Source organism: Vulpes lagopus, chromosome 11, assembly GCF_018345385.1.
Source record: "Vulpes lagopus strain Blue_001 chromosome 11, ASM1834538v1, whole genome shotgun sequence".
NCBI classification, from domain to species: Eukaryota; Metazoa; Chordata; class Mammalia; order Carnivora; family Canidae; genus Vulpes; species Vulpes lagopus.
The window spans coordinates 6,510,401-6,533,018 of record NC_054834.1 but is presented as its reverse complement, the minus strand read 5'-3'; the positions used below and the strand labels follow the sequence as shown (position 1 = coordinate 6,533,018).

At 45.1% G+C, this 22,618-nt stretch overlaps 1 protein-coding gene across 2 annotated transcripts in view; it reads left to right on the top strand.

The window, feature by feature from the left end:
• The window catches only part of STK17A (serine/threonine kinase 17a), a 38,038-nt gene extending 18,059 nt beyond the window's left edge, over positions 1–19,979 (top strand). Inside the window, exons 3-8 of one of the 2 annotated variants that reach the window (XM_041774067.1) lie at positions 3,638–3,782; positions 14,283–14,409; positions 17,157–17,205; positions 17,292–17,471; positions 18,046–18,161; positions 18,261–19,979. In XM_041774067.1, the coding sequence (XP_041630001.1) occupies positions 3,638–3,782; positions 14,283–14,409; positions 17,157–17,205; positions 17,292–17,471; positions 18,046–18,161; positions 18,261–18,370 (727 nt within the window). In that variant the 3' untranslated portion in view covers positions 18,371–19,979. Of the gene's footprint in view, positions 1–3,637; positions 3,783–14,282; positions 14,410–17,156; positions 17,206–17,291; positions 17,472–18,045 lie in introns of both variants that reach the window. The other variant, XM_041774066.1, reaches the window with a different exon arrangement.
• Positions 19,980–22,618: the final 2,639 nt, after the last annotated feature.

The window sequence follows — 22,618 nt, the reverse complement described above, 5'->3', positions numbered from 1 at the left end:
CATAATGTTGATCAAAACATACTTAACCCCTAACTTTCTAAGGGCCACTAGAAAGTTGAAATTAAAAGTTCTTAATACTTTTTATAAAAATAGTTTTTATGTAAGAAAAAATACTCAACATCCCTAGGCTTCAGGGAAATACGAATCAATGAAATACCACCTCACACCAGTCAGAATGGCTAAAATTAACAAGAAAACAAATGCTGGCAAGGACGTGGAGAAAGGGGGACCCTGCTACACTGCTGGTGGGAATGCAAGCTGGTATAGCTACTCTGGAAAACAGTGTGGAGGTTCCTCAAAAAGTTGAAAATAGAGCTGCCCTATGACCCAGCAATTGCACTGCTAGATATATACCCGAAACATACAAATGTAGCGACCCAAAGGGGCACCTGCACCCCAATGTTCACAGCAGCAATGTCCACAACAGCCAAACTGTGGAAAGAGCCCACATGTCCATTGACATGAATGGATAAAGAAGGTGTGGAATATGTATATACAATGGAATATTACTCAGCCATCAAAAAATGAAATCTTGCCATTTGCAATGATGGGGATGGAAGTAGAGGGTATTATAGGTCAATCAGGGAAAGACAGTTATATTGTTTCACTCGTGTGTGGTATTTAAGAAGCAAAACAGGAGCATAGAGGCAGGGAGGGAAAAATAAAGACATAATCAGAGAGGTAGACAAACCATAAGAGACTCTTAATCATAGGAAACAAACTGAGAGTCACTGGAAGGAACATGGGAGGGGGTATGGGGTAACTGGGTGATAGGCAGTAAGAGGGCACATGATGTAACAAGCACCGGGTGTTATATAACCGATACATCACTGACCTCTACCTCAGACTAATATACTACGTGTTAATTAGTTGAATTTAAATTAAAAATAATTTTGTGTAAAAATTTTTGTGAAAAGCTCTTGAATTAATGTTTTTAAATAAATTTTTGATAAAGTATATGTAACTTGTAATAATTACTCAGTTTCTAGATAATTTTATAGTAGTGGAAAGTACACACTACTGAAGTAAGTACACCATAATCTAACTGTGGAAATGTTGCTGTAGCCAAAAGATAGGGCCCAACAAGACTTGAAGTGTTTCACTTCCTTCCTGTGTAAAGGAAGATACTTTGTGTGAAGTAGTTGGTACTGTTCTTATATTTCCTGTTAACCGTACTCAACAGATGCTTTTAATGTCACAAATTGTTCTTAAAATTTTGTTTAGTTCCATTAGTTAATATGACAGTTAATGAAGTCTGGCTTAGACTTAAGCAGACGTAGGATAGGATGATTACACATTGTACCAGAGGGTGTGTAAGTATTTCTGGTCGCTGAAGATTGGCCTTCACAGCTTCTTTAATAGTCTGCATTTGAAATACATCCTCGGGATGCCTGGATGGCTCAGTGGTTGAGCGTCTGCCTTCGGCTCAGGGCGTGATCCTGGGGTCCTGGGATCGAGTTCCGCATCGGGCTCCCTGCAGGGAGCCTGCTTCTCCCTCTGCCTATGCCTCTCTCTGTGTGTCTCTCATGAATAGATAAATAAACTCTTAAAAAAAAAAATAAATACATCCTCAAAAATTTTCAGAGAACTGTAGTTCTGTGCTTATGTAAACTACTGAAATTGTTGGGAAAACAAAGGAAACCCTTACATTAAAGGAAGAATGGGTAAACCTAAAAAAAAGAAAAAGAATGGGTAAACCATAGAGTGGAAAGAACTAATAATAAATTGCTCTTAATTTTAGATAAAGAAATCTTTGCACTTAGTGTAAATTAACCTGTATTGAATTTTATTGTGAATGGTAGTGAGCTGAGTTCCCCAGAGGACAATAAATTGTGATTGGGAAACTTTTACCTGTACCGAACTGTACCGAAGTACAGTTCTCTGTTTTAGTTGAGGAACACGGGCAGTTCTGGGTGTAACTGCCAAACTGTGGTGTGTGTGCGTGCGCGTGCGTGTGCAGAGAGCGTATTTACATCAGGGTGCATCTCTAGCTGCTTGGAACTGAGCTGACCCAGCCCATACTGACTTTTGCTTTAGGTCTTCAAATCCATACCAACGGTACACAGGACTGCCAGGCCGTAATGAATTTACTCTGTAATTACGTTGTGAATGTTCACCTTTTCTTTCCTTATGACTTGTGCGTTACTTTTACTGTGCTGGAATATGTGATGAGCATTTTACAACTAAATACATAAAAATGGTTTTAATGCTTTCATAGGTGGCTTTTAAAGTACTGTAGTCAAAATATAATAAAAAAAATCAGTTGTATATGTTTTAGCCAAAATGAAAACCTTATCAGCCAAGGAAATATTTGCTTTCACTTTCGTCACCTGCAACTGTTCAGCTAAACTTAAATATGTTCTTATCTAATTTTGGTGACCAGTCCTGTTTCCTTATATGGGCAGAATTTGGAAATAGGTTGCTTTAACAGAAAAGGAAAGAAAAGAGAACTAAACTATCATACTAAACGGAAATTAATAAGTAGCTCTGGTCTGACAGCAATATGGCTCTTTGGAGTTACAGATTTCATGTCAACTTTATACGAACTTTATGAAAGCAACTTAGTCTTTTTTTCTTGACACATAAAGGAAATTTTGAGATATGACATAGCTCTCATTTATGATACGAATGGATGTTTAAGTATGGGCTTTTTGCCAAAGAGGAATACAAATTTTTAAATGTTGATTTTTTTTTCTCTTATTGGCAAAATTCTTTGGAGGAAAACAGACAGAGATGATTTGTCCAGAGGTTGGAAGAAAGTTTAAATCAGTATCGCTCTTTTGGTGAGGATAGGCTTTTCCTATTAAAATTTTAAATGCACGTACCCTTCACTCCAGCTGTTTTGTTCTGGGTATCTATGCTTGAGGAGCTCCTGGCAAGTAAGCAAACATGTGAGAAACTGTAATGTGCCTTCTCATCACAACGTTGTTTATAATTGTGAATAACTAAAATGTCCATCAAAGGCTTCAGGTTTATCTATCCACAGGGATAGGAGTTCAAAATTATGAGATAGATAATTTTAAAAGCATCATGGAAAGTTCTTAAGACATGTTTAAGTAAGAAAAGGTTGTAGAACAGTATCAGTAGAATGTGTCCTGTTTACCATTTTTTTAAATCCATGCACCTAATATTTTTGTATACATCTGATACATATTTTCATATATACATTTCATTTTTATCTGGAAGGATATAGTACACCAAGGAGAGAATAGCACTTACCTTCTAGATGTGGCTCCAGCTGGGATCAGGGAAGGGGTCTTTAATTGGAGGGCATCTGCTTTATTTTCATTAGTATGTTTTATAAAAATAATATTTCTGTGTATTCTGTAATTAAAAATTCTTGAGAATTTTCTCTTGAAAGTGTGTTAGTGTCTCTTACTATTAAAATTTAAGTTCTTGAAACTCTTAAACTGATGTTTTTATTTAGTTTTGGAAATGCTAATCTTAGCTCATATTAGAGGCGTCACGTTTTTATCAAAAAAAAATGGAATTAGGCAAGTAGACAAAAGTTTACGCACACTCAAATGGTAGTTTATCTCAAGATACTTAATGTGTAAAATGTTAAAGACAAAAGAGACTAAATGTTTTTAATGAGCCCTTGCCTTTATAATTAAAGTATGCTTCTCCCCTTCTTTAGTGCTGCTGGAGGTGAGATCTTTGACCAGTGTGTTGCAGACAGAGAAGAAGCCTTTAAAGAAAAAGATGTTCAAAGACTCATGAGGCAGATATTAGAAGGTGTCCGCTTTTTACATGCTCATGATGTAGTTCATCTTGATTTGAAGGTAAGATCTAAATTACTTTACAATTTTGAGCTTGCTAGAGAATGATACTCCAGGTGTAAAGTATTTAACAATGATTTACTCAAACATCTATCAAGTTTGTGTGTTTTATTATGTAATAAGGAAATAAACATCAAGTCTCTTATCTTCTAGCCAGTTGGTTTTATCAGGGAGGTAATGTACATGTGTGTACATAGAAAGATAAATAATAATACTTTTCCTCAAAAAACGGAGCTTGGAGGATATTGGGAGGGTAGGTGAATTCTTCTGATGAGAGATAGGGTTTGAGCTAGACCTTAAAAAGAGGAAAAAGGGATTTAGGATAGATAAAGAAAATATAAGAGAATTGTAGAAAATAGAGATAAAATTAACTCATAAGAGTTAGGAAAAATTGTTGGTCAAATATAAATGGAATCGTGTCCCTAGAATTGAGAGATGAAGTAGGAGATGTTGACAATTGAGGAAAGGCCACATTCCAGGGGTTTCAAATGTCATGAAGAGATAGATGACTTTTTAGCAGGAATATCTGAAAAACAGTGTTAGAAAATTAGGCAGTTGGCAGTAAATAAAATAGAGAACCAGAGAAATTAGAGGCAGATAAATATCTAACTTAAAATTATCAAAGAAGGAAGGGGAGGCGGGAAGAAAGAATACACAAAGGGCTGTATATCAGTTATGATGCTTTCGAGTAATCGGAATTTCAGCCGAAAGTAGGGGAAGCAACAGAGGAAATTTTATTGGTAAAAAGCCCAGGTATAATTCTGTCCTAAGGTATGACACTGTTCATTAATTCAATTATTACACCTAGTTGGTTTTTCGTCCGTCCTCAGCTCTGCTTTCTCAGAATGGCGGTAAGATGGTAGTAAGTTAGATGCTGCCATTTTAGTCTTATACTTGTCCAGAGATTCAGCTGGAGAGAGCCAGGCTCTACTTGTTAGCTCTCTCAGAAGTCCTGAGATTGATGTGACCAAATCAACTAACAGATGTACGGGGTTGGGTGGGGGAGGCCGGTGCAGGGTTTCGACTGGCCCAGCCAGCATTACCAGTGTCATTTGTTCCAACCTTGGAGGGGTAAAGTCCTCCTCCCATCCCAATTTTTATTTGGACTGAGAGCGGGGAAAGGATGGCTTCTCAGACCAGCTCTGTTTGTAAAAGAACAGAAAGTGGGTGGGTACTCGGGAGACAAAGGTGAGCGTCCAGTCCACCACGGGTATCCCTCGTGCATTCCTTCAGGCATCGGGGGTGGGAAAGCCCAAGGTCCTTGTTGATTGGCTGCTTCCATATCGAGCCCAGGTGTGGCTGGGGGGAAGGAAACATTCCTCCAGGAACACACCAGTGACTTGTCAGCCAGAGGAGATAGGGGGAAGAAAGGCAGGGAACCTGAGTGGGGCTGAGCCCCTGGACCCAAGAAAGGCTCTCCTGACCCCGACTTATCTGACTCCTCATCGTCTGCTGCTCTGTCCCGCCTCTGCTGTAGTTTGCCCTCTAGCAGAAGGCAGATGCTTGTGGCAGTGGTCCTCCGACTTGGAAGGGATCAGAATCACCAGGAAAGGCTTGTTGAAGCACATTGCTAGGCCCCATTCCAGAGTTTCTAGTTCAGCGTAGGGCCACATGATGCGGGCCCAGGCGCCATTTTGGGAAGCGCTGTCTGGCAGGATGGGACACCGGTGGGCAGGGGTGCTGGGTAAACAGCAGGGTTCATCTTCCCTGCTGGAGGGAGCACTGAGGAAGAGTGTACAGTGTGTACTCTGGAGGTGGACTTCTAAAGGAAGCTTGATAGAATTCCATAAGGAATTCTGAAATAAGGTGGAAGGGTGATGGGTACTCCTTCAGATACTAGTTTCCTACAGAAAAATACAAGGGAAAGAAAACAATTTAGAGACTTTCTCGTGCTTTTCTGAAAAATGCCAATTGAAATTCATTCCATAAACATTTTTTTCTCAAAGATACTAATTTTTTTAGTACAGTGGCTAGAATGCATGGGTACAGCACTGTAGACTATGGTAGTTACAGTGGCACTTTTTGAGGGCAGGTGTGGACATGTGTGTACCTGTAGGTAGTCCCAGGATGTTAAAGCGAAAGTGGCCTGAGAGATCACGTAGGTAAAACCCTCATAGCATGGGTGAGGGAACCGGGGCCTGGTTTTTTACCTTTAGTGTGTCATATGCTTGGAAATTCAGAGATCCTTGCTGCAAGAAATACCCACCCAAGCCTCCCTTGGGAGCACTTAGCCAGGAGGATGGTCTCTGCAGTCCAGACTTCAGTGCACTCGGACTTTAAGAAGCCTCAGTTAGTGTCAGCCGTGCCGAAGAATTCCCACAAGTAACATTTGTACTAGGCTTTTTTTTTTTTTTTTCATGTTTGGCTTTATACACTATGGAAAGTCATATTCATTTTTTTTTATAATGTTTTGCTAGTTTTATGATGTAAGTAAAAAGGACTTCTAGGAATGAGCCCCAATTTAAATAACCTTGTACCTGTAGGAAGTACGCTTTCCCTTGTACCTGTAGGAAATACGCTTTCGATTTATGACAGCTTAACCTGTAACTATTATTCAGGAACTAATTAAGTAGCAAGTCAGACAGGTTGCTAACATTATATGTCATGGGTCTTTGATGTTACTTGAAAGCAGCCGAAGGTGAAAATTAAGTTCCTGAATACCAGGTTTAACTGTGTATTTACTCAAGGAAATTATATCCCTTTCTCCCCAGTACACTCCGTATAAATCATATTCCTTTCTCCCTGGTATACTTGGTGTAGAGTTCTCTCTGGATTTAATAGAGGCTTTGATGATGGGCCTTTGATGTTGGAAACTGGACTCTTGATGTTTCCTAGGCCCAGAGGAACCAGAAGACGAGGTGGTCTGGTGGGTTCTCAGCCGTCCCTCTGCCTTCCAGTCACAGGTGCAGTCAGATGTGTCCCTAAGTGAACCGCTGAAGGGGGAAGGTTGGAGATGGGGCTGGTGTGGCAGCCGTGCAGATGGAAATGATTTCTACCAAAAGGTCATCTCCAGTTGACTGTCTGTGACCTCTGTGAGTCTGGACAGAGAGTCTACTGTCCCACACCTTTTAACAGCCATCTGCCCAGTGACAATTTATGCTTGTAATGTTGACTCTCAGTCTCCGGAAGAGCTAGAAAGCTACAAAGCTAAATCTTTTTTTTTTTTGAACTTAAGTTGCAATTCTGGAATATTAATAATCCCCATGTCTAGGGTAACTTGGACTTAGTAGATTATTTCTCCATTATGGTTAAAATGGAAAATTCTTGTCCCAGAGACAAGAAGTAGGTAGGTTAGACTACTGTAGTTGCTCCTATAAAAGAGATAATTGTCACAATGGGAAATATGCTGTTTGGCTTCAGGTCAGACCCCAGATGGGCAGTTTGCCAAAGCACTGATTCACTGATGACTCTCAGCCAGATATCTTCCATTGAACATGGCAAATGCTTTGAGGGGTAGCAGATGCAGATCGTGGACTGTTTATAGGACTGCAGAAATAGAAAGGACCCTAAACTGTGATTAAGGGAAAGCCCATTCATTTCATGTAAATCATGGCACGATTGACAAATGTGAGAAACAGCAACTCTAGCAGAGTCAGGACAAAGCTACAAGCCTCAAAATAATCTCAGTTGGTGAATTAGTCACTGGCATAGTGGGCTGCTTTTACTTCGGTCAGGGGATGGACTTGACCAGAAAGAACCCAAAGAAAGCCAGTCTTAAAAGCCGGCGCCCCCTGTGTTTGAATGGTCCTTTGTCGGTCGATCCTTGAGCAGTCCTCCTCGAGGTAGTCGTCGTGAGCTTGTCCAGCCTGTCCGATGTGTCCGGGGAGATGCGGAGCAGCAGAACCCGAAGCTGGAACTTTCCCTTTTGAGATTTCAGTTGGTCCCTGACAGTTGGAACATCAACAAATTACTTGAAAGAGGGGTGAGAGGGATCCCTGGGTGGCGCAGCGGTTTGACGCCTGCCTTTGGCCCAGGGCGCGATCCTGGAGACCCGGGATCGAATCCCACATCGGGCTCCCTGCGTGGAGCCTGCTTCTCCCTCTGCCTATGTCTCTGCCTCTCTCTCTCTCTGTGTGACTATCATGAATAAATAAATAAAATCTTTAAAAAAAAAAAAAAAAAAGAGGGGTGACATTTCTAACCAGTCTCCCAAACTGATCTAGACAGTCGTGTTCACCTGTGTCTGCACTACGACCTGGGTTTTAATAAACAAAAAGTCCACTTGAATAAAATGTTCCTTAAAATTTTGTCCATGGTACCCTCAGGCTAAGTAAGCAAGTTAGCCTCAACCGGACGGTGATCCTACCCCAGGGTGAGTGTGCAGTAACTGCTGAACGGGTTATATACAGAGATGAAGACCCCACGATAAATGAAAGGATTCCCCCAAGAGAAAGAAGATTTTACGGAGATCTCCCTACTGCCTGTTTGTAGACACTGTGTTTCCTGTTTCTTCCACTGTCCTTGTGCCTCTCAGTGACCGTTTGTTTTCTCTCTCACCACCGAGGATCCATGCATCTTAAATAGGCCTCGTAAGCCCAACTTCTTCATCGTGACCCAGACTCCCTAGAAAGGAGGCGTGACTAGCTGTAATGCTCACGTACTTCTCCGTGTTTCCAGCACATGCATTTCACTTACTGGAAGCGGGTCTAAGTCGCCGTCAAAGACTGACAGGTTAAGGTCCTGTAATTGTCCTTCTGTTTTATTTAGAGGAGTAAGGTCTATTTTTTAAAATGTGCCTGTGGTCAAAGCAGGGCACAGTTGGTAGAAACTAGGTAATAAGCATTAACTGTGAAATTTGGTGAAAGAGCTCTGATGGTCAGATGTGTTTTTCCTACCCGTCCCTCTGTCAGCTGTTTGACGGGTCTCTCACTTTGGCGGATGACGGATGCATGTGATTGGGCCTAGATTTCAAATACAATAACATTTTAAGAATTTGATCACATTAATTTAGCATTTACTGCATCACCACCACACCTGGTGGTGTTTTTTTCATGATAACTAGTTTTTACACGATTGCTCAAGAAGGCATTTCCCAGGAAATGTAAAGCGTAAACAAAAAGTAAGGGGGAAAAACGCAAGCTATTTTAAGGGAAGAAATGGTATTTAAGAACATTCACAGACTGCATGTTTTAGTAATCACAGGCGGACCTTACAATATGGTGAAGATTTCCACTTAGCAATATTTCTCTTGGCATTTTTTTTTATGTACTGGGAAGGGCAAAACATGTTCAGTGATGAATATGTATAACAGGCAAACGTCTCTCATTTAATTTGTCTGAATAGTGACATTTTACTTTACCGTAGTATTTCATTTATGTAATAACACTAAAATTGCCTTGAAAAGTCTCAAGATTCATAACCGTAGTTTCTTTTTTTCCTAAAGAAATAGATCTAATTAACAAAGAGAGTGTAGCTTTATAATGGAGCTTATTTATACACCTTACCAAAACCTCTCGTTTTATCATCAAAAAGAAATTGCTTCTAACACTGATCGGTTGTGCATTTTCAGTCCTTTGGCAGTTGTGGCAGGAGCGGGTGCTTTATCTGGTTTGGGTAATTTCTAACACTTTAGCGTGCCTCTGCAGTCCACACTTCTCTAGTGACAGCAATATGTTGTTCTTGTCTTTCTGTTCAGTTTTAAGTTTTTACTCTAGCCAAAATCTTCTATGATTAAGAAAACAGTTTTTTGTACAAAATTACAGATTACACTGAGCCGCAAGATGGTTCTTTTCACTATAGACAGAGAGTCTTAGTTTTTATGAATGTGTTCTCAAGATGAACTACCATTCCATAATTGCACAGTGGTAATAAATTAGGATGGTATGCAAGAGATGGTAAGAATTCCCTGAACATTTATTGGGGTATCATTTGGAATTTTTTTTTTTTTTTAATTAAAGGAGTTCACAGCTGCACTGTTCAGTCCAGTAGCACTGGCCATTTGTGGCTGTTGAGCTCTTGAGAGCAGAGAGAGGTGCAAAATGTGCTCTCCACGCCAGGTTTCCAGGACTGAGTACGGGCAAAAAAAAAAGAATAAAATCGCTTAATACCCATACATATTACATACTGTTGAAGGGATAATATTTTAGACTTGCTGAATTAAAGAAATATTAAAATTAATTTCATCGGTTTCATTTTACTTTTGATAAGGTGGCTACTAGGAAATTTGAGGTTTCATTCTGGGACTTGCATGACCTTCCCGTAGGACGGCCCTGGTGTAGAGGATATCCACGGCTAATGAAGCCAGAAGGGCCTGCAATGGACCGTTTAGCCTCTCAACTTATTTTTCAACCGAGGATTTTCTCCCACAGTTTTACTAAAAACTACTCCCTCGGAAGCCCTTCAGAGCTTGTTTATTTGCTGTACTCAGTGGCCTTTTCTTGGTCGTCATCCCTCCCCGGGTCTGGTGTGACCCTCTTCTTGCTGACTCTCCTTCCTCAACATGATGCCTGGGTTCTTAGCCTCACTCCTCAGACTGCCGTCCCCGTCCTTGCCCCCGTAGATGGACTTAGCAGCCCGAACCCATCTCGGCCGCTTCTCTTCTTGCCGGGTTCTCGTCGGTGGGCTCAGTCTCCCCTGTGGCCTCGCCCTCCAAGGCAGCACCCTCGGCCCTGAATTCTCTCCAGGTGGCACTTGCAGCTGTCCTGGGTGGTGCTGCAGGTGCCTCCCTTCCTGGGGCTGAGAATCAAAATGGAACCAGTGTCCTGTCTTGCCGAGCTGACTGTAGTAGCCGGTGAATGACCGAAACACCGTGTTGTTTCTGCTCCTGCACGGCATCGGTCACAGTGGGCTGTGGATCTTGCCACTGTAACCTGCAAAGTTGCCTCTGGGTTTTTTTTTTCTTTTTAAATTATTCCATGTTTCATCATATCTCCCTCCCTCTCTCTCTCTCTCTGAAGCCTTTAAAAACAGGGTAGAGGCACATTCTACAAGGACATACTCTTATGTTTGATAATCCCTTGCTCGCCTCACGCTATATGGGCTCACCCGTATATTCTCTGGCAGGTGACCTTTTCTGTCCCTGGAATGTGCCCTGTGCCAGTTCTTCCAGAATGGCTCACAGAGCCCTCGGGTTCCCGGCCCGCATTTCCTTAGCAGTCTGGTGCCTGCCACCCCTTGTCCCCTTCCACCTCTGTGCCCTTCTCCATTTGCAGCTTCTCCATGAGGAGCTTGTTCTTGCTTCTGGCAAGGTCCTTCCTTGCCCCGGGCTGCTCCCTGACCACCCTGAACATGACCTACGTGTGCACACGGACGCACACCCAGCAGGCGCGCTTGTGCCCCTTCCCTGATTCTGGGGTCTTCCATGGGGCCTAAAATTACCCGAGGTATCGTTACTTTCTTCGTACTTGTTTGTTCCCATTAGAAGGTAAGGCTCCCAAAGAACAGGGGGCTTAGGTCTCATTTTCTCTTGTTTTCCCAGGAAGCAATCAATAACATTTTTTTTTCAATAGGCCACAAAGTCCTTTTTCTCGTCCAAGGTCGGCTCATTTATCTCCTGTGTGATCCTGCAAGGCTGACCTCTTCCCTCCTGTTCATTTATTTCCTGGGCGCTTTGTCTACAAGCGCACCTGAAACGCACCGAGTTAGTGGAGCCTGCGAGGTACTTCCCTCGGTTTTCTCTTCTGATGGTGAACGCGCCTGCGCCGTCACCAGGCACTTGCTGTTACTCCTGTTTACAGCTCCTGCCTTCCTTTGAAATTCTTTTGTATAGGAGCACCTGAGTGGCTCAGGTCATGACCCCGGGGTCCCAGGATCGAGTCCTGCATCGGGCTCCCCGCAGGGAGCCTGCTTCTCCCTCTGCTTGTGTCTCTGCGTGCCTCTCATGAATAAATAAATAAAATCTTTAAAAGTAAATAAATTAACAGATTGTTCTTTATAGTTAGTTCTGTTCCTTCCTTTACTCAAACAGCAAACGGTGTGTGCCTCCTGGGTGCCGGCACTGCTGCTGGCGCTGCCAGAGTGCCCGGGACTGGGGCCTGTGGGCTGTGGCTTCTTCCCTTCTCTGTTCCTGAAGCCAGACTTGGCTAGATCCACAAGCCTGTCCTTAAGGAGAAAGGGCAGGGTGGATGGCGGGGGTGACTGTAGCCCTTTCAGAAGAGGGGAACCACCCAGACCTCAACTTGCTGTTTGCCGCTGCAGTTCTTCACTGTTGAACATCGTTAGGATCTGTTTCAGTGTCCCCCCAGGTCTTCTCAGCGAGCTGACACTAGGCAAAGACCAACGGGGAAAAGTGTAAAAGATGCTGTTGTGGGCGAGCGAGCGAGTGGGAGAGCCTGAAGGCTGGCCCCCGAGACAGCCTCCCCTGTGGCCGAGCCACGGGGAGCAGGTTATGATGGGCATCCCCCAGGAGGTGCCCCAGCTGGCAGGGCTTCGGGTGCCACGTGGGTAGTTTGGCAGCGCAGGGTAACGGGCAGCCACCGAAGGGCTCAGGCAGGGGCGACAGGCCAACTTACGTAGTGCGGGAGAGGCTTCGGTCTGTAGTGTGGGCAACGCGGATCCTAGCACACCATTTGCAGGCTGTCGCCGCAGTGGAGCAGAACCCGATGGTACCTTGAACGAGTGGTCTGTAGTGGGAGAAAAATAAAGTCTAGAAATGGCTAAATGTAGGATTTATACTCAGTAGGATGTAATGAAATGTGAGCTAAGTAAGGAGAAAGTGGGGAGAGAGGAATGACCCAGTGGCCATGCGTGTTTCCTTCTACATTGCTGGGCAGGAGTGGCGTCCTCGAGGTGACAGTCAGTGGCATGCGGGGCCTCTGTGTGGGAGGGACCTTCGCTGTTAGGGGCCTGCGGAGTGAGGGGTAGCCGTGCAACGTCAGGCGGGAGGGATGAGGTAAGCAGTTGGCTGAAGATGCCTGAGCCAGAGGTAAAGATCCTGACTCATAACGTGCAGGTGACAGCAAAGCCTGGCTGCAGACCCACGTCTGGGGTGAGCATGAGACCCGCCGGGTATTGGGCCACTTGAAGGAAGGTGGACCACAAAGGAGGGGAGCAGCCGGAGCATCCCGAGGAAGGCCAGGGCCGTGCTCTGCTGTGGGAGCCGAGAGAGCGAGGAAGGAGAGGCCCGTGTCCGGCGCCGCTGAGGTGGCCCCTGAGGCCTGCACGTGTGCCCTTGGTTGCGAGTGAGACAAGGGTCAGAGGGAGGGTTTGAATGTGCGTGGAAGGCAAGGAACTGTCCACGTTTGCGCTGAAACCTCTGGAGAACCACAGTGTGACGGAGGGGACAGGAGAGTGCGGGCAATGACCTGTGGGATGTGTCGGCCCTGCACAGGATGTGAGGTAGGCCCGGGCAGGCGTCACCCTCCCGGGAAGGTCACAGGAGGCTCTCTTGGGAACCCGTGCTTCCTCCAGACCTGCCAGCACGGAGGGAGGGGTGGGCCTGTGAGGCGGCGAAGGGGAGCAGGCTTCCTGGGCAGGCGTCCGGCAGGCAAGGGCCTGAGGTGGGCCGTGCACCTCTGGTGGAGGGACGGCCGCTGTGGGATCTGGCCCATAGGTTGCCTGCCGGCCCTGAGGAGGAGCCCAGCCAGATCAGAGAACACTGGGGTGCTGTAGCAAGGGGTTCCCTGAGCAACATAAACCTTTCATGTGTCATTTCATTTTAAGAATTGAAATGAATTTTATATCCTGTGCATAATGTAGGATTGACTTTATACTTAAAGATGTCCTAGGTTATTTTTATTTGGGTAACAAACGTGACTCTAGGACCACGAATGTTACTGATTCTGTGTCGTCGGGTGGCTCTCGCCTGCCCGTCAGATGCGTCCCATGTGAGAGAGTGTTTGTCGGTGAGGACTAGCAACTTGTGTCCTAAAGACAGCACGGCAAGGTCATTGTGCAGTGAAGGATGGGTGGAGGGTGCGGGGAGCTAGAGGCAGGGGGACGTGGCCAGGTGAGAGCTCACGAGAGCCCAGACCTGAAGCAGCGGGGGTTCAGAGATTTAGGACTTGGCATTGGCAGGCCAGCGACTTCACTCGGCATGAGGCGTGACTGGAAATGAAGGAGACAGGGTACCTTAGGATGGCTCCCCCCAGTGCCTGGCCTGGGTCTCGGGACCAGGAGTAGGAGGAGAGGCATGGGTCTGCTGGGGCTGAAGGGAGAGCCCTTGCCCGAGCCGTTTACCCAATCAATGGCCTTGCTCGGGGGTGGGAGTTGAAGGTGTGGCCTATTTCAGCCCAATGAAAAGATCTGGTTTTATTTTATTTTTTTATTTTATTTTTTTTTAAAGATTTCATTTATTTATTTTATTCACAAGAGACAGAGAGGCAGAGACACAGGCAGAGGGAGAAGCAGGCTCCATGCAGGGAGCCCGATGCAGGACTCAATCCCAGGACCCCGGGGTCACACCCTGAGCCAAAGGCAGACGCTCAACTACTGGGCCACCCAGGCGTCCCTGTAAAAATACTGTTTAGTCAGTGACTGCTTACTGTTCAATTTGTCAGTCTCTGTGTCACAGGTGAAGTGTGCGTGTTTTATGGACACTCGTTCTTTCCCTGTTATTTTTTTTAGCCTCAGAACATTCTGCTGACCAGTGAATCTCCACTGGGTGACATAAAGATAGTTGATTTTGGTCTTTCACGAATAATGAAGAACAGTGAAGAGCTCCGAGAAATTATGGGTACTCCGGAATATGTAGGTAGGTACTCCTAAGAGGGGCTTATGTTCTGTGTTTGGGGTCAGACGTCATCTTCGTTAGGGGACTCTGTGCGGCATGATTCATAGTGGGGCCAGCCACCTGCCATGCTCAAATCCCACCATCGGAGACTCCTTCTTTTGTTTAAAAATTTAAAAATGGTAAACCCTAAAGAGGAAGGTACCAAATTGGTGATCCCCTTCCTGAAAGGCTAAGAGAATTTGAAGGGATTGCCACTAAAAGGAATAAAAGAGGATTTTCTTCATAAAAATGTGTAAGATATCAAGTTGTCCAGAGGTAGGGGGATATTTAACAGGTAAGGGCCGCTAAGGAACCTCCAGCTCATAGCAAGCAGTGTCAAGGTAGTGGCCAGCCCGTGATCCCGTAGGTGCGTGACACGGAGGGGAGGACCTGCTTTCGGTCAGACGCAGGTGGAGCGCTTCTGGCAGAGAAAGGAGTTAAGCCTGGAAGGTGCTCGCAGCAGAGCAGCTGAAGTGGGGAGTCGTGGCTTGTAGGTGTAGGTGCAGGAATAAGTAAACTGTGACTTTTTGATAGACCGGGAGGTAAAATAGGGCGCAGAAGGATTCGTGGTGCGAATGAGGGTAAAAGAAGCGGTATCTGTACGCAGAGCAGGGCAGGAGGGGATGGAAGGTCGGGACCTTTACAACGTGGACATTTGAACACTTCAGAGACGGAGCAGCTCCTCGCGATGCTGAGGGTCACAGAAGCAGCGGGCCGCCGTCCGGGGGGCGGGGAGGAGGACGGCTTCGGTGGCGGGTGGCAGCAGCCGCGGGACAGAGGAGGCTGTGGCCTGGGCCCGAAGGGAAGGGCGTTTGCCTGAGGCTCCGGGCGTCGGTGCGCAGACAGGCCCCTGCGTTCCCGGCCCGGGCCGCCCAGGCCTCCTTGTAGACACGCGTGGGCGCGGGGCCTCGGGGAGCAGGGGTGGCGGGCCGTGGCTTGCAAGGGAAAGCCCATCCCAGACGACACGAGGCCGGGAGGCCCGGCGAGCCGGGGGGAGACAAAGCCGTTTGGCAGTAGGAGCACCGGGACGGAGCCCAGAGCTCTGCGGCCGGCCCTCGGGTGCCCGACGGGAGCCGGCACGGGCGCGCTCCCAGGGCCACGGTGCTTAGTCCCGGGGGTGTCGGCACCACTAGGTAGGACTGAGGAGGGCTCCCCGGAAAGCGGCCCAGAGCGCGCTCGGCCCGGGACGCCGAGGCGGAGGGCCCTGTGGTACCCGCTGAGCCCAAGGATGGTGTCAGGCTTTTGTCCTGCTTTCTGTCCTTTGGGCCAATTCTGCGTTTTCTCCCAAGAGCCCCCCCACCCCCCCCAAAAAAAACCAGAATTATCTCTGATAAAAGTAATACCCGCTCCAAGAAAACTAAAGATAACTCCGAAGTACATAGAAAAACCGGAGCCTCTCCTGTCTGTGGCCGCACTGTCGGGGCCGAGCGCTTGTCTTCCCAGGTCACCTGCCCGGGCCACCTGCCTCCGTGCCGGTCCTGACCCCTCCCGTCCTCTGTCCCTAAAGCGGGGCTGTAACAGCACTGCCTGCCGGCGCTCGGTGGTCTGCATGTAACAGACGCAGGAAAGGGAGCTGCTGTTGCCTCCTGCCCCCACCTCCCACTGCCTTTGACCCCTTCGTATTTCACTTTTCGCCTCCAGTAGTTTGGATGCTGTGCACTGCATTCTAAATTTCCTAGTAGTTTCTTTAAAAACTTTAAAATAAGACTCACGACCTCTGTTTCACGGCGCAGTATCAGAAATTAGCCTACCTAACGTTTTCTCCCAGCCTGTTCTTCCTCCCTCATACCGGGGGACGGGGCTTGTCCCCAGCCAACAGTGAGCATGTGACTTGAGGGTTTTGTTTTTTCCTAGGATTAGAACATCTTCATTCTTTTTGTTTGTTTTAACTGTAATTATGTCAGTTGTTTAGTCTTTGATCTGGTTTTAAATGGATTCAGTACTTGATTCCCTGTCTTCCTAGTCACGTCCTTAAAAAAAAATCATCTTTTGGTTGAGTGGATTGTATTAATGAGTACGTTCTTCTTTCAAGGCAGATTTTCATGAATTTCTCCTGAGTCCTTGCACGTTTGAGAGTGTCTGTATTGCTTTACGTGTGACAGCACATAAATGTCACACAATGTCATCAAAGCCTACTGTTTCAGGACTCTACAGAGGCACCGTTGTTGTCCTTCTGTATGGTGCATGTCCTCTGAGAATGCTCAGTTTTTCCTTTAACCTTCTTGACTGACTTTTTGTCAGTGGGTGGGCATTTTGAGAGCCCCCTCTGGCTGCAGCACGGAGAATGGATCAGGGAGGTGGAATGAGTGGAGGGGAAAGTGCCAGGGCCTTGGGTGCGGGCGATAGGGACGAAGGGTCACGGATGGCATTGAGAACGATTTAAAAGCAAGAATCTGTTGGGTATGAGCTTGCTCATAGAGGGTACGGGAAGAGGAAGGTGTCAGACTTGTCAGTTCCTATTACAGTACTTAGGCATTTAGATATTTTAAAAATATTAAGACCCAACCATGGAGGGTGCTGGTGTGAAAAATACACAAATTAATTACAACTAGTTGGACTTTACAGTAATTCATGTTACTTTACATAATGTTAATTTATTTCATGTTAGCCCAAATCTTGATGGTGTCTTAGAGTTTCTGACAAGTATTTAAACAAATTTTATATTAAAGAGCAAATTAGGGACTTTTTTTTTCACATGGCTAAATGTGTTCTTCTGTTTCTGATACTAGCTCCTGAAATTCTTAGTTATGATCCTATCAGCATGGCGACGGATATGTGGTAAGTTATTTATAAAAAATTTGATCAAATTAGTTTCAAGAAATGAATATGATACTAATTTTTCCTCCATTTTCATTCTGATTTAGGAGCATTGGAGTGTTAACATATGTCATGCTCACAGGAATATCACCTTTCTTAGGTGATAATAAACAAGAAACCTTCCTAAACATCTCTCAGATGAGTTTAAGTTATTCTGAGGAAGAATTTGATGTTGTGTCCGAGTCAGCTATTGACTTCATCAAGACACTTTTAGTTAAGAAACCTGAGTAAGTATAGTTAATATTGATCCTTGTCCATTTTTGAGTGATCTTCTCTGGACAAAAGCAGGTTGAACTGAAACACCAAAACGAAGGCAGGAAAATATCGACATTACACTAGATGAAACCTTGAGCTTATTATTATAAATGTTGAAAGAAAATGTAAAAAATGAAAATATTTCTAGGAAATGTGAGCTGCCTCTCAGCATAACAGATATTGTCTATCCGCTTGGTCTCCCAAAAGGGCTCTTCAGAGATTATCTTAAAATGTTTTTTCAACATTGTAGGAATGGCATTTGCACACAAATGCCAAAACTTCCAGTCTGATTCAGGAATCACAAGGAGAGTCTTGTCAACTCTTGGTACCTCCCCAAATATAATACAATAAATATACCTTATGCTCTAATTTATTTAGTTTTAAGATTTTAAGTAATCTCTCCACCCAGCGTAGAACTCAGACTCCCAACCCTGAGGTCACACGCTCCACCCACAGAGCCAGGCAGGCGCCCCCAGTATGCTTTAATTTATAATTGAAGTTTTAAACTATCTTGTCCTAAGTGTGAAATGTGTCTCCTAATCACAGAGATCGAGCCACAGCTGAAGAATGTCTAAAACACCCGTGGTTGACGGAGAGCAGTATTCAGGATCCTTCGTTCAAGGTGAAAGGGGCATTAGCAGAAGCCAATGCACTCCAAGAAGGTGATTCTGTGCCTGAAATTAATTCAGATACTCAGAAACCAGAAACCGAGGAATCAGTTGTAACAGAGGAGTTAATTGTATTTACTTCATATACTTTAGGACAATGCAGACAGTCTGAAAAAGAGAAAATGGAGCAAAAGGCCATTTCCAAACGATTTAAATTTGAAGAACCTTTGCTACAAGAAATTCCAGGAGAATTTATCTACTGAGCAGTACTTCCCTTTAGACCTTTCAGATTTCTACATTGAAAACATTATTATTATTTATGGACTTCTGGCCAAATGGTACATGTACTAAAAGTGGATAAACCAGGTATCACTGATAGAAACTGAAATAACTTTGTCATGCTTGTGGAGTTAGGGATCTCAAGACAGATTTATAAAGTTGCCAACCGGGAGTTTTAACGGGTAAAGTTAATCTGTGTCAATGTTATCTTTAAGAAGGGAGATGTTTGAACCTTTTATTTCTAAATCTTGTTTCTCCAGAATGAAAATTTGTTATGCAAAGATATCTGTATTTACTTTCTTTAAAAATCCAAGAAGTGCCAAATTAACATCTCTGTAAATCTGTTGCATTATTCATGTGTATATATATCTGTCTATATGTATGTTGGTATCTTTACTAAAATTGATACTTTTTCACTTTGGATTTTTTTTTGGGGGGGGGAGTAGGCTTTTAATTAGGTATCTTCCAAATTTTGAGTCCCAGAATAACATCCACTGTAGTTTGATGATGTCTTATTTTTACATTTTATTACTGCTCCATATTGACTTGATTTGACTTCTGTTGTCTATTTTTTGCCTAATGCTTGTAACCCTATCAGCGAAGAGCCCTGGCTTTTTTTTTTTTTTTTTTTATTCAGTGTCACTAATAAGAGTGGTGTTGATTTTTTACCTCCGATTTTTCTGGTTTTAAGGACCAGGTTAAGTAATCCCGTACCATGAAACCCGTGCTGACTACTCAGCCCTTCCCTCGCCACGCCATCCTTGGCTGCTCTCTCTGAGGAGGCTGTGCCCCTGCCACCTCCTCACATGCTTGTCACCTAATTTTGGTCACTTGCAAGTGTCAGTGTGATCTGATCAACACGGTGGTTGCTTTGGTCAGTGAAAAGACGCTATTCTATTGTTTTTGTTAGTAAAATCCCCCAGAGAGAGGGGTAAGAGATGAGGCATATTCATCCTAAGCCATGGAGCCTCTACTATGGAGTTTATGAGTCCTCCGGCTATACTAGTAACTGTTATAAAATGCCAAAATATTTATAGACTTCTATTTTGTTAAAAAATTTGACATTGGATACATTGTCATCAGTTCCCAGAAGACTTACAAGAATATGCTCAACAGAATTTAGTTTGATGAAGATTGAACATTTCAATTGTACGTAGGCCCCACAGTGAACGGTAAATTCCTGTGAAAAAAAACGGAAATGGAAAAGTGTATGCTGTGTAACTTAAAGCAACTAAATATCGTTCTCACACAAAAAAATCTGAGTAGTGGTCTTATTTACCTTTCATTAGGCTCTCGTGAAGCAGTGGGTCGGCCCCGAGTGTGCAGTGTGCTGTGCTGCGTCCTCAGCGGCTCAGGCCCGGCCCTTCACAGTCTGCTCTTCGGGTGTCACACGACGCTCTTTCCCTGGCCTGAGTTCTCCAGGGCCAGTCTCGACCGTTCCAAAGGCTGTGCGGTGCTGGGCGTCGGCCCGTAATGGCACCAGCCCTGCCCTGCAGGTGTTCAGACGCCACACGTTGCACTGTTTTTTCACTAAATTGCCTGCAGTTTTACAGTTTCTTGGAAACTAGCATTTCTAGAGAAGGAGGAAGAGGAAATTCTGGCCCAATGGCAGGGTTTTCTGTGAAAACCCGTGACTACTACATGTTAAGTCTCAGGTAAGGCTCAGAAGAGGTAAAATGGAAGTGTTGGCACAGTTTTGTAAAGATCTGACAGAAATAGGAAGGAGGTGAGAAACCCACTGCTGAGCGAGACTTTTTTACACTGGATAGATTTGTCTAGTTTTAAAATCGAATCCTCTAGATGGCATTTAGATTTTTTCCAAGTCTTTTTGTGTTACATTCAAAATATATACATTTAAGATGGTTGCTCTATTTATTAGGAAAAAAAAAGATAAGACCCGTTTTCTTCTAGCCGGCCACTTTGCTGTTTGCAGCACGCTGCTTATCTTTAGTTGCTTTTATGCCTTGAATTTAGAGTCCTCCGGTGCTTTCTTAGGAGCACTTGTAAAAGTGTAAAAGTGGACTGACACGTTTTGGCTTATGTGATATAAATAGAGCATGAAAAGCCTTCACAAAATTGAACCAAATAAAATCTTTCCATTAATGACTTACCAACGAGCTCTATTCCTTACCTCATTTTTTTTTCATTTTTTATGTTAATTTTTTCTTTTAAAAAGTTTACAAAGAATGAAAGTATTATTGAATTTGCTCACAGACTTTTGTGAGTCCAGTTTTGATAGTAACAAAATTCAACATTGTCATATTTTAGCTTGATGAGAAATTTATGAAATAGGCAAAATGTGTAAGTGGTTTCAGTCATTTGGGAAATTATGTTTTAATGTTTTGTTTTCACATGAAAAGTAGGAGAGAACACCACACTCTTGTGGTTTAGAGAAGAAGGTCAGATGCTAAGTAAGAGATACCACAAACTCCTAAAACTTTTACAGCTGGCCTCGGTTTGGAAGAAAATTTAATAGAGTAGAAGTCATGAAGGTTGCTTAGAGAATACTGGGCAGGAGGTGAATTCGGGCCCTAGTAAAGCCATGGGGGGGCGGGGGGGTACAGCTCAGTCCATGAGTCCTAAAGCAAGATGGATCCCCCTCATCGATGATGAAGGGGGAAAGATATTAAGAAACTAACCCAAAATATATTTTAAGCTCACACACACTTGTAGGAATTTAAGTTGCATTGATGAAACTAAAAATCGTCAAAATCGTTCAAGGTCATTTACCACCCAGGAACTTCAATTAGTTGCAGAATTTAAAAGCTAGATTACGAGCCTTCATCTTGACCTCAGGGGCCCTCACCTCCAACTCTTGCTTTGTCATGGAGGCGGGGATACGATTTGCAAACGGGGAGCTGGAGCTGCGGCGACCTAAAGCTGCCCGGGTGGGGGTGGGCCTTAGTGCTGCCGTGTGCCCGGCCTGGCCTGCCCGCACCTTCCCGAGGAGGGGCCCTGTGGCATCTGGCTCCCCCCGCGCGAGGTTTCCAAGGCTCCTCAGCCCGGGGCCCGTGGGTAGTGGGCGCCTTTGGGTCGCGGGCGCGCGTGTGTCCTGCAGTAGCCCCTGCGCGGAGGCTCGGAGTATTGGGGGCACTAGGGGTTCGGCCGCCTGAGGCGCTGTGGCCCAAGGGTTTTCGTGGACACGTCGTCCTTCTGTCGGGCTCGGGGCGGGACGCTGGGTCACAGGCGAGGTGCGCGTGGAGGACGCTTGTGAGAAACCGCCGACCGGCCCCACCCTGCCCCACCCTGCCCCACCCGGCCGGCGGTGATCCCCGAGCCGTGGAGGAGCCATCGGGGAGCCATCGGGGAGCCATGGAGGCGCCCGGCCCGGCCCGCGGTGCGCGCTGCCCTGTCCCCGGGTCTGAGGAGGCCGCGGCTTCCTGTGCTGGCTGAGCCCTGCCTTGTCCTGCCTCCTCCGTCCCGCACAGCGGCTCGCGATCGTCCTGTACATGTTCCTGGCAAAGTCGTGTGTGGGACAAGTGCCTCCCCTCTAGAGGAGAGGGTGGTTTTGGTTTTGATGAAGTCCGATTTATCAGTTTTTGCTTTATGGCTAATACTGACCTTTAAGAAGCCCTTCCCTACCCCGCTCATGAAGATGTTACCTTTTCTTTTTTTTAATCTTAAGTTTTGCCTTTTACGTTCAGGTCCCCGATCCACTTGAGTCACCGTTTGCGTGTGTGCGTGGAGCAGGGAAGTGTGAGGTGGGGGTCAAGCCTCTCTGCCTTCCATACGAATATTCAGTTCTAGCACCACTGAATTACTATTTTTTAAGATTTTATTTATTCATGAGACGCAGAGGCAGGGACACAGGCAGAGGGAAAATGACTTGAGATGAGAATAGCAAAATAATTCAATGGGGAGGGACCCCTGGAGGGCTCAGTGGTTGAGCGTCTGCCTTCGGCCCCGGGCGTGACCCCGGGGTCCTGGGATCGAGTCCTGCATCGGGCTCCCTGTGGAGAGTCTGCTGTTGTTTCTATTCATATGGGGCCATTTCCATTTTCTTTCTGAGTCCCTAATTCTTTCCCTTTTCCCCTCCACACTGCTGTTCAGCCCATCCAGTGAGATTTTTTATTTTTTGGTTCTCAAATTTCCATTTCTTTTAATTCTTTGCAGAGGCTTTTTTTTTTTTTTAATGTTTCAAGCATATTGATAATTTTTCTTGGAAGATTTTAAAAATCTTTTTTACGGCTGCTTTAATATCCTTGCAGGTAATTCCAACATCTGTGTCCTCT